Source organism: Carlito syrichta, unplaced genomic scaffold (assembly GCF_000164805.1).
Source record: "Carlito syrichta isolate Samal-C Ts95f unplaced genomic scaffold, Tarsius_syrichta-2.0.1 Scaffold308095, whole genome shotgun sequence".
Lineage (NCBI taxonomy): Eukaryota > Metazoa > Chordata > Mammalia > Primates > Tarsiidae > Carlito > Carlito syrichta.
In genome coordinates, this window is record NW_007252191.1 from 198,009 (window position 1) to 210,089 (window position 12,081).

A 12,081-nucleotide genomic window follows, 5' to 3' on the forward strand; every position below is an offset into this window, starting at 1 on the left:
TTAAACTGACAAGCTTCTGCAAGGTCAGAGAAACCATCAAGAGAGCAGGGAGACAGCCTACAGACTGGGAAAAAATATTCGCCAACACCAGGTCTGACAAAGGCTTAACATCCTGGATCTACAAGGAACTAAAACGTGCTGAAAAGAAAAAAACAAACAACCCCATTATCAAATGGGCAAAAGATATGAACAGACACTTCACAAAAGAAGACATCCAAGCAGCCCACAAACACATGAAGAAATGTTCAACCTCACTAAGCATCAGGGAGATGCAAATCAAAACCACACTGAGATACCACCTAACTCCAGTCAGAATGGCAATTATCAACAACTCAAAAAATAACAGCTGCTGGAGAGGGTGTGGAGAAAAAGGAACACTTCTACGCTGTTGGTGGGAGTGCAAACTAGTGCAACCTGCTGTGGAAAGCAGTGGCGATTCCTAAAAGCTCTAAATATCAACCTCCCCATAAGACCCTGCAATCCCCCTACTGGGAATATACCCTGAAGAACTCAAATCACTCTATAAAAAAGATACCTGCACATGTATGTTTATCGCAGCATTGTTCACAATAGCAAGAACCTGGAAACTACCATGCTGCCCATCAAAAGAGGACTGGATTAAAAAAATGTGGTACATATACACGATGGAATACTACGCAGCCATAAAAAAGAACAAAATCATGAATTTCGCTGCAACCTGGATGGAACTAGAGTCTATAATACTGAGTGACCTCTCACAGAAACAAAAGATCCGAGTATCACATGCTCTCACTTATATAATGGACCTTGAACATCCAATGTAATACTATAAGAAAATGACTGACGGTACTGGGAAACTATGGGGCGGGGATGGGATTAACAGTAGCAAATATCTGTCTGGGGATGGGGAAACACCTCTTATCAACAGGGTGCCTGAATGAAATGTAATTGTACACCTAACCCTTAGCTGTACCCCACAAAACCATAATAAAAAATATTGATTAAAAAAAAGATACTTGACTATTTAGATCAAAATCACAAGATTATATTGTGAGATATGTAATATATAGATGTAAAATATATGACAACAATAGCACAAAGGATAGGAAAGGGAGTTGGAATGTTACTGTTTAAGGTTCTTGTGCTAAATGCAAAGTCGTATACTATTTTAAGTACATTCTGGAAAGTTAAAGATGCATGTCCCCAGACATACATCCAAGATATAAAGCACATAAGTATATATAATAATCAAAAAGTGTAGAGATGTTATTATAAAAATTATTCAATCCAAAAAGAAGGCAGGAAAATAAAAAAGAAGGCAAGAGCAGACAGGGCAAGCAAAAGCAAGTAGCAAAATACAGACTTAATCCAATTTTACCAATATTTACTTTAAAGGTAAATAATTTACATACTGCAATGAAAAGGTCAGAGTATCAAGAATGAATGAACAACAAATATTTCAATAGGAATAAATGATAGTGTTGAAAAATATATATCACACAAACACCAACCAAAAAGATGTGCATGTACCTAAATAGTATTGCTTTAGATACATAAATAAAACCCAAGAGAAAGAAAGAAGAAACAGACAAGTCAAAATTTCAGCAACACTCCTAGTAATTTAAAGAACAGCTAGATACAAAAAAATTAATCTTTAGATAATAATTTATCCCCAAACTCCAGAATACACATTATTTTCAAGTGCCCATGAAATAATAATCAAAGTGGGCACTCTTCTGGATATCAAACAGATCTCAATACATTTCCAAAGGTCTTAAATAAAACGAATTATGTCTTTAGGACAAATACAGATGCCAATAAAAGAAAGATATCTTGAAAACTCTGAAATATTTGGAAATTAAGCATCACGCCTCTAAATAATCAATGACTCAGAAATAAATTAAAGAATATATTAAACTGAATGAAAATTGAAACATAACATATTAAAATATGTCTATATTTTGAAAGGTGCCACTAAAGTAGTCTCTGGAAGTAAATTTATAACATGAGATGCTTACATTAGTCAAGAAGAAAGATCATAAATCAATGATATAAACTTTTACTGCAATAAACTTGGAACACAAGAGAAAATTATATATCAAAGAAGCCAAAGGAAAGAATGTATATTTCATACAAATTGTTAAAAGTATTGATAAAAATTATTTACATCGTTGCCATATTAATATTTTAGTGTCTATATGATCTATAGTGGTGACCCTTCTTTTATGTATAATTTTGATTATTTTTTCTTTTCTCTTTTTTCTGAACAATCTTTATGGAATATTATCAACTTTATTGATCCTTTCAGAAAAATCAACTTTTGGTTTCCTCCAAAGTATTACTGTTTTCTTTTTTGTTGGTTTTTTTGTTTGTTTCTGTTGCTGGGGTTTTTTTGCCTTCTCTTTTTATTTTAATTTTTTTTATTTTAAAGATGTGAGGTACAATTCAGGGTTAGGCATACAAATGTTCATTATGCAGGTACCCTTGTTGATAAGGTTATTGTGCAAATGCTTTTAGAAATGTATGAGGAGGAAATACTTCCTAATCCATTTCATGAGGCTAGCAGTATTCCAAGACTACCATCAGACAACAACACTACAAGAAAAAAATGAAACCCATACCAATATTCCTTGAACATAGACCCCAAATTATTAACAAAAGGCTAGCAAATGGGATCCAACAAAATTTAAAGAGAATAATCCCCCATGACCAAGTAGTGTTTATCTGAAGATTGAAAGGTTGGATCAATATTTGAAAGTCAATCAATATGACTCACCATACTGACAGTTTTAAAAATATCTATGATCTTCTTAATAGATGCAAGAAAGGCATTGAAAAAACACATTCTTGATAAAAGCTCTTAGCAACCTGGGAATATGAGGGCACATCCTCAAACCAATAAAGGGCATCTGTAGGTAAAATACCCATTCTCTACTATAAAGAACTGAATGCATTCCACTGAGTATGAAAAATAAGGTAAGGATGTTTGCTTATATCACTTCTAGTCAATATTTTACTGCAATAGGACAAGAAAATGAAATTAAAGTTACACAGATTAAAAAAGGAAGAAGTAAAACTTTATTTGCAGATGACATAATTAACTACATAGGAAATCTTAATGAAGTTACCAAAAGCCGCTAGAACTAATACATTTAACAAGGTTATAGTACAGAAGGGTAAGGTATAAAAATAATTATATAACTACCTATATCATTATATAGATATATATATAGCTATAGGTATAGATATAAATGCAGATATAGGTATAGATATATTTTGAATTGAAGTCTCGCTCTGTCACCCAGGCTGAAGTGCTGGACTCAGGATATCCTTCTACCTCAACCTTCAAAGTAGCTGGAACTACTACAAGAAAAAACTATAAGTGTGCACCACCATGCCTGACTAATTTTTTTAATCTATTGTAGAGACGCGGTCTGGCCAAGTAGTCCAGGACGGTCTCAAACCTCTGGGCTCATGCAGTCCTCTTGCCCCCAACTCCTAAAATGCTGGGATTACAGGTGTGATCCACTGTGCTCAGCTCATATTTTTTTATTCTAGCAACAAACAGTTAGAAATGGAAAAAGAAAGGTGGCATCTACCTTTGCATCAAATATATGAAGCACTAATAAATTTAACAGTATATATGTAAGGGCTGCATACCCAAAACTAAAAAAGATGGCCGGGAAAAATTATAAAAACTTAAACAGATGCAACGTTATGTCATGTTTATACAATGGGAGATACAAAATTCTTAAGATGTGAATTTTTCCAAATTGGTCTATAGATGAAATATAATCCCAATCAAATACTAGTGGACTTTTGGGTAAAGAAATTAACAAGTTGAATTAAAAATTAATATGAAAAACTATAGGATCTAAAATATCCCAAAGGTATTGGAAATGAAAAATGAAGATGGAGAATTTACAATATCTGATGTTTTGTTTTGCTAGGAATCAACAGTAATCAAGACAATACGGCAACAGCATAAGGACATATATATAGATCAATGAAACAGTATAAAGAGTCCAGAAATGCATAAGCATATATATTATTTTGACAAAGGAGCTAGAGAAATTCAACTAATTTTGACAAAGGAACTAAAGAAATTCAATGAGAAAATGGATGATCTTTTCGACAAGTGGTATTCAAAAAATTGGATATTTATAAAAAGTGGACTTTGACCATTACCTCACACCATATACAAAAATTAATATTCAAAATGGAACATGAATTTAAATCCAAGAGCTAAAACTGTAAAACTTTTTGAAAAAAAAAATCACAGGAGAGGAATCTTTGGATTCTGACTTAGGCAAATATATATTTCTTTGTTAGAATATACAAGGTATGAACCATCAAAGAAAGAGATTAAAAAATGAGTGCTTATGAAAATTAGATGAAGGTACTAAGTGAAAAGCCAGGTACATTCTGAGAGAAATATAGTTACAAAACATACATATATTAAATAATTTGTACCCAGAATATATAAGGAACTCTTACAACTAAGAAAACAAACAATGCAAAGTAAAAATGGGTAAAAGAAGGCATATGAATGCCAAATAAATGAATAAAATGATTCTCAACATCATTAGGCATTACAGAAATGCAAAATATATGAATATACACTCAACCAAGTGCTTAAAATTAAAAAGAGTTAAAATCACAAGCATTGGCAAAGATATGAAGTGTTCTTGTGAAGAGAAATGAAAATATATATCTCTAAATTTGCTTTTGACTTCCTGTACACTAATGTCTATATCAAAATTATTCATAAAAGCCCCAACTTGTAAATGACCCAAATGCCTATCGAACGGTAAATAGGTAAAGTCATAGTATATCATACAATAGAATATTATTAAGCAATTTAAAAGAACAAATTGCTGATAAATGCAGCGATGTGGATACATCACAAAAGCATAACACTAGGTCAAGGAAGTCAAAAAAAATAAACAGACAAAAACTCCAATACAATGATAGAGTATGATTCTATTCATGTGAAGTTGCAGAAATGGCAAAATTACAGTGCTAGAAGGCAAAACAGTTTTTGCATGGAGGGATGGAGGGAGTTGACTGCAAAGGGGTGAAAGGGGAATTTACACAGCTGTAATCTTGGTTAAAACCCACTAATTTAATGAGTGACTTCATTTTATGTTATTAATACCTCACAAAAAGCTGCTAAAAAAGCTAAGGTCAAAATCTTTTTTGCCTGAACTTGCTCCTTCTCCTCTAATCCAAGGGTCCCCGAACCCCAGGCCATGGACAGATACTAGTTTGGACCTGTTAGGAACCAAGCCACACAGCAGGAGGTGAGCGGCCAGCAAACAGAGCTTTGTCTGTATATACAACTGCACCCCATTGCTGGCATCACCGCCTGAGCTCCACCTCCCATCAGATCAGCGGCAGCTTTAGATTCTCATAGGAGCACGAACCCTATCGTGAACTGTTCACGTGAGGGATCTAGGTTGCATGCTCTTTATGAGAATCTAATGCCTGATGATCTGAGGTGGAGCTGAGGCGGTGATGCTAGCAATGGGGAGCGGCTGCAAATACAGATGAACATTAACAGCGAGGTTTGACTGCACAGAGACAGTAATAAATCAGTCACTTGCAGACTCATATCAAAACCCGATCAGCGAGTGGCAAGTGAGTGGTGTACTTCAATTGTATAGCTGCATCGGATGGCAGGCTTTAAGTCAGAATCCGACACTTATTCTAGTCCATGCATGGCCTGCCCATTTTTTAATTTTTCACTTCTGTCTGCATCTTTTTTTTAAATGGTGAGTTTTATCATTATTTCATTATATATTACAATGTAATAATAACAGAAATAAAGTGTACAATAAACATTATACACTTGAGTCATTCCAAAACCTTCCTCCCAGCCCTGGTCTGTGGAAAAATTGTCTTTCAGGAAACTGGTCTCTGATGCCAGAAAGGTTGGGGACCCCTGCTCTAATCCTGATAGTAGTAAATGGAGCCTATCATCATCTAATCTGTTGTAAAACAAAATCTGGGAGTCATCCTTAAACCTTCTCTTTTTTTATTCCTCAAATCTATGAGTTCTCCAAACCATATCAGCTTGAGTTCTATATCATGGCCTGTCTCTTATATCCTCATGGAGGCTCATGGACTAGGTCCAGGATTCTGGAATCTCTCATTACTCTTTCTTCAACAACCTTGTAAATTATTACCTTCCCTGCTGATGTTGAATAGATTTCTCTAAACCATGCCACTTTGAAGGAAAAAAAAAAGATTTTTCTGAAGTTAAATGTTGTTAATATGATTCTTCAGAATCCTTTCAACTACTTCCTGAAAACTAAAGCCTCATTATAATTTGGTGGCAATTCCTACAGATTTTTGGAAAATTTCCTGAATTAGCTCCTTATTTCCTTGTACTTTGCAGATATATTTCACTGTGGCTAAGTATAAGGTTATAGCTGTTTCCTGATTTTATTATACAATTTTTGTCCCTCCCTTTTTTGTGGGTATTATGGATTTCACAGCATTCATGTGTATTTACTTCATTATCTTGCCCACAAGTAAAATATAAGATACGGATCCATATCTGCAATTACACTATAGTGACAGTTCTACAATGTTTTGTGATACAATGTTGGATTTCAAAATGCCCAATTATAAAGCTTTTTACCTAAACAAAAATCTGTACAAAAATTTATCAGATGAAGAGGTGGTTTACTCACCTTACAACCAGTGATGATGCTGTGGCCCCAGGTTTTGGGTGCACACTTAGAACATTTCTCCCCAGTGGTATTGGGAGGGCAAATGCATCGGCCAGTCTTAGGATCACAGTTATTACCCAGATGGGAACAGTCACAAGCTTCACAGGTGAAGGAGGAAAGACAAAGGAGGGGAAGAATACAGTCAACATTTGATATGAAGTGTCGAGCTTTATATTGCATTAATTTGCCTAGTTTTCTTTTCTATACTATATTTAAGGATCCTTGAAGTAAAAAACGCACTTCATTCATCTTTTATATCAGAGTACAATGCATTTTAGAGAGGAATTATTCAATAAATATATGATGGATTTCACTCAATGATTTCAAAAGTTAAAGCATTTGTAGCTTTCCTATTAAGTTTAAGGAAGGAAAGAACTGATATTATCAGATTCCATGCTAAATGTAATACCTTCTATCCAGGTACTATAAGGTTTACAATTTTGTTTGTATATGTATTTTAAGGTTATTAATAATTGTTTATTCTGTAAAGTAATTTTTCCTTCTTGTTGATTTCCCTGATTTTCAGTAAAAAAAAAAAAAAAGCTTAATAAGCGCTTAAATTCAGCACACCATATATACAGATGTAAATGGCACATATCAGGATACTCCAGTTTAAAAAATACTTAAAAGAGCTGAATTATAGATGTTGTCTATATATGGGTACTTTTTATTTACCGCCTGATTTTTTTCTGTAGATTTTTCATTTTATTTGCTATTATGCAACATACAAAGAGTGCAAAATTATCCACCTTTTGCACTTTTTCAAAGAATGCAAAAATAAGATTTGAGATCTTCAGAGCCATCCAAGACAAGACATCTAAGTTTTTTTTGTTTTTTGTTTTTGGTTTTTTTAGATTAGAAAATATAGTTTATTTGGAAAGTAAATTAGAAAGAGAGAGAAAGAGGAGATTCACCTCCCCAAGGTGGGGTGAGGGCCAGAGGTAGGAAACATGGCCTGGTGAAGGAAATGTATGTTACATCGTGATGGTTGAGCTAACTACTGTGAATATATTTTACTGCAAAATTTCATATCAAATAAATCAAAGTGAGAAAAGAAACACCAAATACTTCAATTCAAATGGAAGACTAATATTATGAGAAACTTTTAATTGGTTATATAATGATTAAATCATTTTAACAGAATGCATTTAGGATATTTGATTAAGTCACTTTTTATGAGACCACAATTATTGCTCACAGCATTCCATACCAGCTGTGAAAAATGTTTAGCACAATACTTAACATAGAGTAAACACTAAATAAATGTTAGCTGTTGTTTTTGTTATTATTATTGTTGTTGCTAATTTTAAGCCAAAGGATTTATTTTATGTATGCCATTCATTAAGAAGAAAAATAGTTAACATTATGTTCAAATTTATGTACTAAGAACGTCTTGGGACAGTTCATATCATTTACTTGCAAATCATAATTTTCTAAGAAGTTCTTCAGTGGAATTGTTAGCACTAAATAGGAAAAAGACCTAAGTAATTAGCTAGTTTCCTCTGCCAAAGCACAATATGTACCACAATTAATAATGCCAATAAAGATAATAATAACAATGATAAACACTTACATAGCACTTATGTGCCAAACATTACTCTAAATATTTTATAGCCATTAACTCAACTAATTGTTACAAAAACCCCATGAGGTAGATACTATCATTATCTTAATTTAAAAGATAAATTTTGCAGAGGGAAAGCAAGGCCAAATCACTCAGTCGAGGTCGCAAAACTAGTTACTGATGGAACCACTAGAAAAATCCAGGCTGTTTGGTACTCTACCATAATGTTACCCTGCCTCTTTTGTGTTTTTTTTCCTATTCTGTGCCTCTAGGTTAGAATGTTACTAGGTCTGCATTTTTAAAATGCTATCACCGTTCCATAATTTTAAATAATATTCTTAGTCTCATGTATAATTTATGTTGGTAGATATATTGAAATGTATAGCACCATCAAATTAATTCATATTAAGAAAAAATGGTTGTGAGCTGGATTTAAAGAACAGTGTATTTTAAAGTGCAGCTTTATAATTTTTTAGTATCCAGATAGTGGCTTAGAGACATACAGCTTCTTAGAGGTTCTACAATTATAATATTTAGAATTACTTAATTTATGGTAAAAACCATATATCTAAAGTGCTGGAGAATGTCTGAAAGATGTTGGTTCCTTAAATAGTCTTAAATTTTATTCCTACTGCTTCTCACATAAATGTGCTGCAATAGCGAACAATAATGTTTTAAAATCTAACCATGGGCTGAGAAAATAGGCGCATTATCAAGATTGTTGAATTAATGAGTTTAGTAAGCAAAGGTAATATGCAACCTAGTGACTGTCGAAATAAATATCAATTCTAAATTAGTGGCATAAAAATTGAGGCTAATGTTTGATCGTATTTTCATCTGTGGGGTACTAAGTGGCATTTTATTTCACGATTTGTGTGAAGGTTGTGGCTGGATATATGAGAACACTACTCAAGAGAATTGTGGTTAGAAACCTTGCCTGCATTTTCTCATGAACCGAATACCTAGGGCCAACCTGTTTCCCTTTCAGAACCTCACAGTTTTCAAAGCAGCTGAAAGTAGGTGAAAACATATTTTTTGTGCCAGAAAAAAAAAATTAACTTCCTGATTCTTCTACCAATTCTGCAATCGGAAAAAGAAAAGTTGAAATGCATTGGCTTGGAAGCAGAGCTTAAACTAAGATAACATTGGCACTAGGAAAATTGAACGTTTGACTTTCAAGCTGCAGCAGTCACTGAGTGACTGACTGGCTGAATGGAGGTCACAGACTGGGAGGAACACAACCACATTGGCATCTGTTGATTTTTTTCTCGAGTACTGGCAAGCAGAGTTATTTGTAGGGCAGCATTTCAAACTTCAATGCTATTTCATTTGTTAAATAATGCAAAATAAATGTACATTACTTATGAGGCTAAGTATTTTGTATCATAAATTTGTTGTCAATGTGCATTTCCTTTAACAGAACAAACCATCACAGAAGCCAAGACACCAAGCTAGAGGATGAATATGCAGGACTGAAGAGTCTTATTTACAGACCTGTGCAGCCTCCTTCTTGGAAATTGAAATAACCGTGGCCACAGCGGTCACATTTCTTCCCTGTGACTCCAGGCTGGCACCAACATTGCCCACTCTCTTCACAGTCAAAAGATTTAGACCCAAAAGAATTGCAATTGCAGGGAACACAGCCCCTTCCCGATTGCAGGCCAAAGGTTTCAGGCTGGTATAGAAAAGGAAAGAGAAAAATTAAATTCAAATCAAGGAACTCACAGTGAAACAAGATGCACAGTTCCAAGAGTTCAGGTGGGACAAGCATAACCTATGGGTTCCCAGGGTTCTTCACTGATATGATGACAATTGGGTTGTCGTTTTATCAAATGGACTGTTTCTACAATATTCAAAGAGAAAAGTTTAATTATTCTGAAGTTTTATCAAAATTAATGACAGAAAGAAGCACTATCTTTTCTGTCTGTTATATTTCCACCAGCTTTCCTGACACTTCCCAAGGTTTTAATAGCAATGTTGAAATAAAATATGGGTGACCTTTCTAGTTTTAATTTAAGATTTTAGCTGCTCAATTCTTAATAATCTGAGTTGATTGTTTTCAGATCTTATGAATTCCTTCTACTTGGTCAACATGCTTTCAACATTATTGACCAACAGTTTAAAGTTAAAATAATCTTTTTGACCTAATTTTTGTCACATATCCTTAAATAATTTAAATCATCACATTAGTGCTCCTATTATAAATATAATTTGTAGGTTATGCCTACACTGACCAAATAATTGGCCTGATAGATATCTAGTTTCTTGAGTTTCATTCTAGCAATCAAAACTGATTTGAGAGAACACATATTAAAGCACCAGATTAGGTAAGTAAAAGGAAACGTTCATTCTCTGAGTTATTTACATGCATATCCATTATCCATTTATAACAAATCATCTTCTATCATCAAATTTGCATTATTAGCTTTGGCAGACTTTCTTGAAATGCATGTTATCAGGCCTAGACTGACTATATTAGAAAATGCTGATAGAGTTAAAAAAAAAAACACTCCTAGTAAAAAAATGAAAAGCTCTATCCTACGTAAAGTACTTCAGTATTGTTTTTTAAATATAAAGTGTGTCACATTATTATGATATTTTAATCTGGAAAATTAGCCTCAGTAATTGCTTCTTTGTAAAAATAATTCTTATTTTGGAAAATTAGTCTTAATAATTGCTTCTTGGTAAAAATAAATCTTGCTACTTAATGCGAGCCACCCAAAGAGAAATGAATAAGCCTCATTATATATTTTAGCTATTACTGTTAGCAGTCTTAAAAAAAAGTTCTAGAAAATAAAATCACACTGAAAATTAGACTTTTAAAATGACGGTGGCTAAGAGGAGTTTTATTTTTTAAATGTAAAATGGGTTGATTGAGTTTGAAAATCATTTTAATCTTTATATTTACTGCTTAATTTATTTTATTCTAGTTATAATTCAGATTTCATTTTACGATTAAAGAAGACAGTGGATAGCAGTTCCAACAAATGACATGATTTTGAAATTAAATTCGTCTATATAAATAAAAACTAAAACATAAAGTATTTTTACCCATAAAAGGAAATTTACTATAGAATTCTAGAGACTTGGCCTAGATAAATCATCATAAATTGAGACAATGGTTAAAGCAAATGTATTCCCATTACAATATTATTTATCACAGTAACTAGAGAGTTAGAGACATATTCAGTTAGAGAGTTTAATAAATTAAATTATAATATATTCATGCTATGAAATGATATGCAATAATTGAAATACTGTTTTGAAGCAGCTTTTTCTTTTCATTTTTTAGTTTTTTTATTTTATTGGTGTTTGACTTTTAAAGATACGGGGTACAATTTAGATTTAGGTATACAAGTGATCATCATACAGGTAGAGTTTGGGCCTCCTTTTTTTCCCCACTTCACCTGGTTTGAGATCAGGTACGCTTATTGATGTTATGTGCCTCTCCCCCACCCCAGTGGTGTCCCACTACTGCCAATCCCTTTCTCATTGTATTATGGTAAATGTTCAGGGTCCGCTTATGAGTGAGAACATGTGGTACGCAGTTCTTTGTTTGAAGCAGTTTTTATGATATAAATATGCTTAGGATATAGCATTAAATTAATGTTTTAAAAAGTAGAATACAAAAATTACATAAGCACTATGGTTCCAATGAAATATCTATAATGACGTCCATACCACCCAGAAGCCCACAAGTAGAAACATAAATATACAGAAAAAAGACTAGAACATAATATATACAAATATATACAAAGTATAATATATACAAAGTATAATATATACAAAGTAGTACTTTGT

At 33.1% G+C, this 12,081-nt stretch overlaps 1 protein-coding gene across 1 annotated transcript in view; it reads right to left on the reverse strand.

Moving 5' to 3' along the window:
• Positions 1-12,081, reverse strand: part of LOC103267277 (laminin subunit alpha-2) — a 443,000-nt gene that overhangs the window by 197,129 nt on the left and 233,790 nt on the right. Inside the window, exons 21-22 of the mRNA XM_008064880.1 lie at positions 9,775-9,955; positions 6,678-6,814 (exon numbers count right to left, since the gene is read on the reverse strand). Of these exons, the coding sequence (XP_008063071.1) occupies positions 6,678-6,814; positions 9,775-9,955 (318 nt within the window). The remainder of the gene's footprint in view (positions 1-6,677; positions 6,815-9,774; positions 9,956-12,081) is intronic.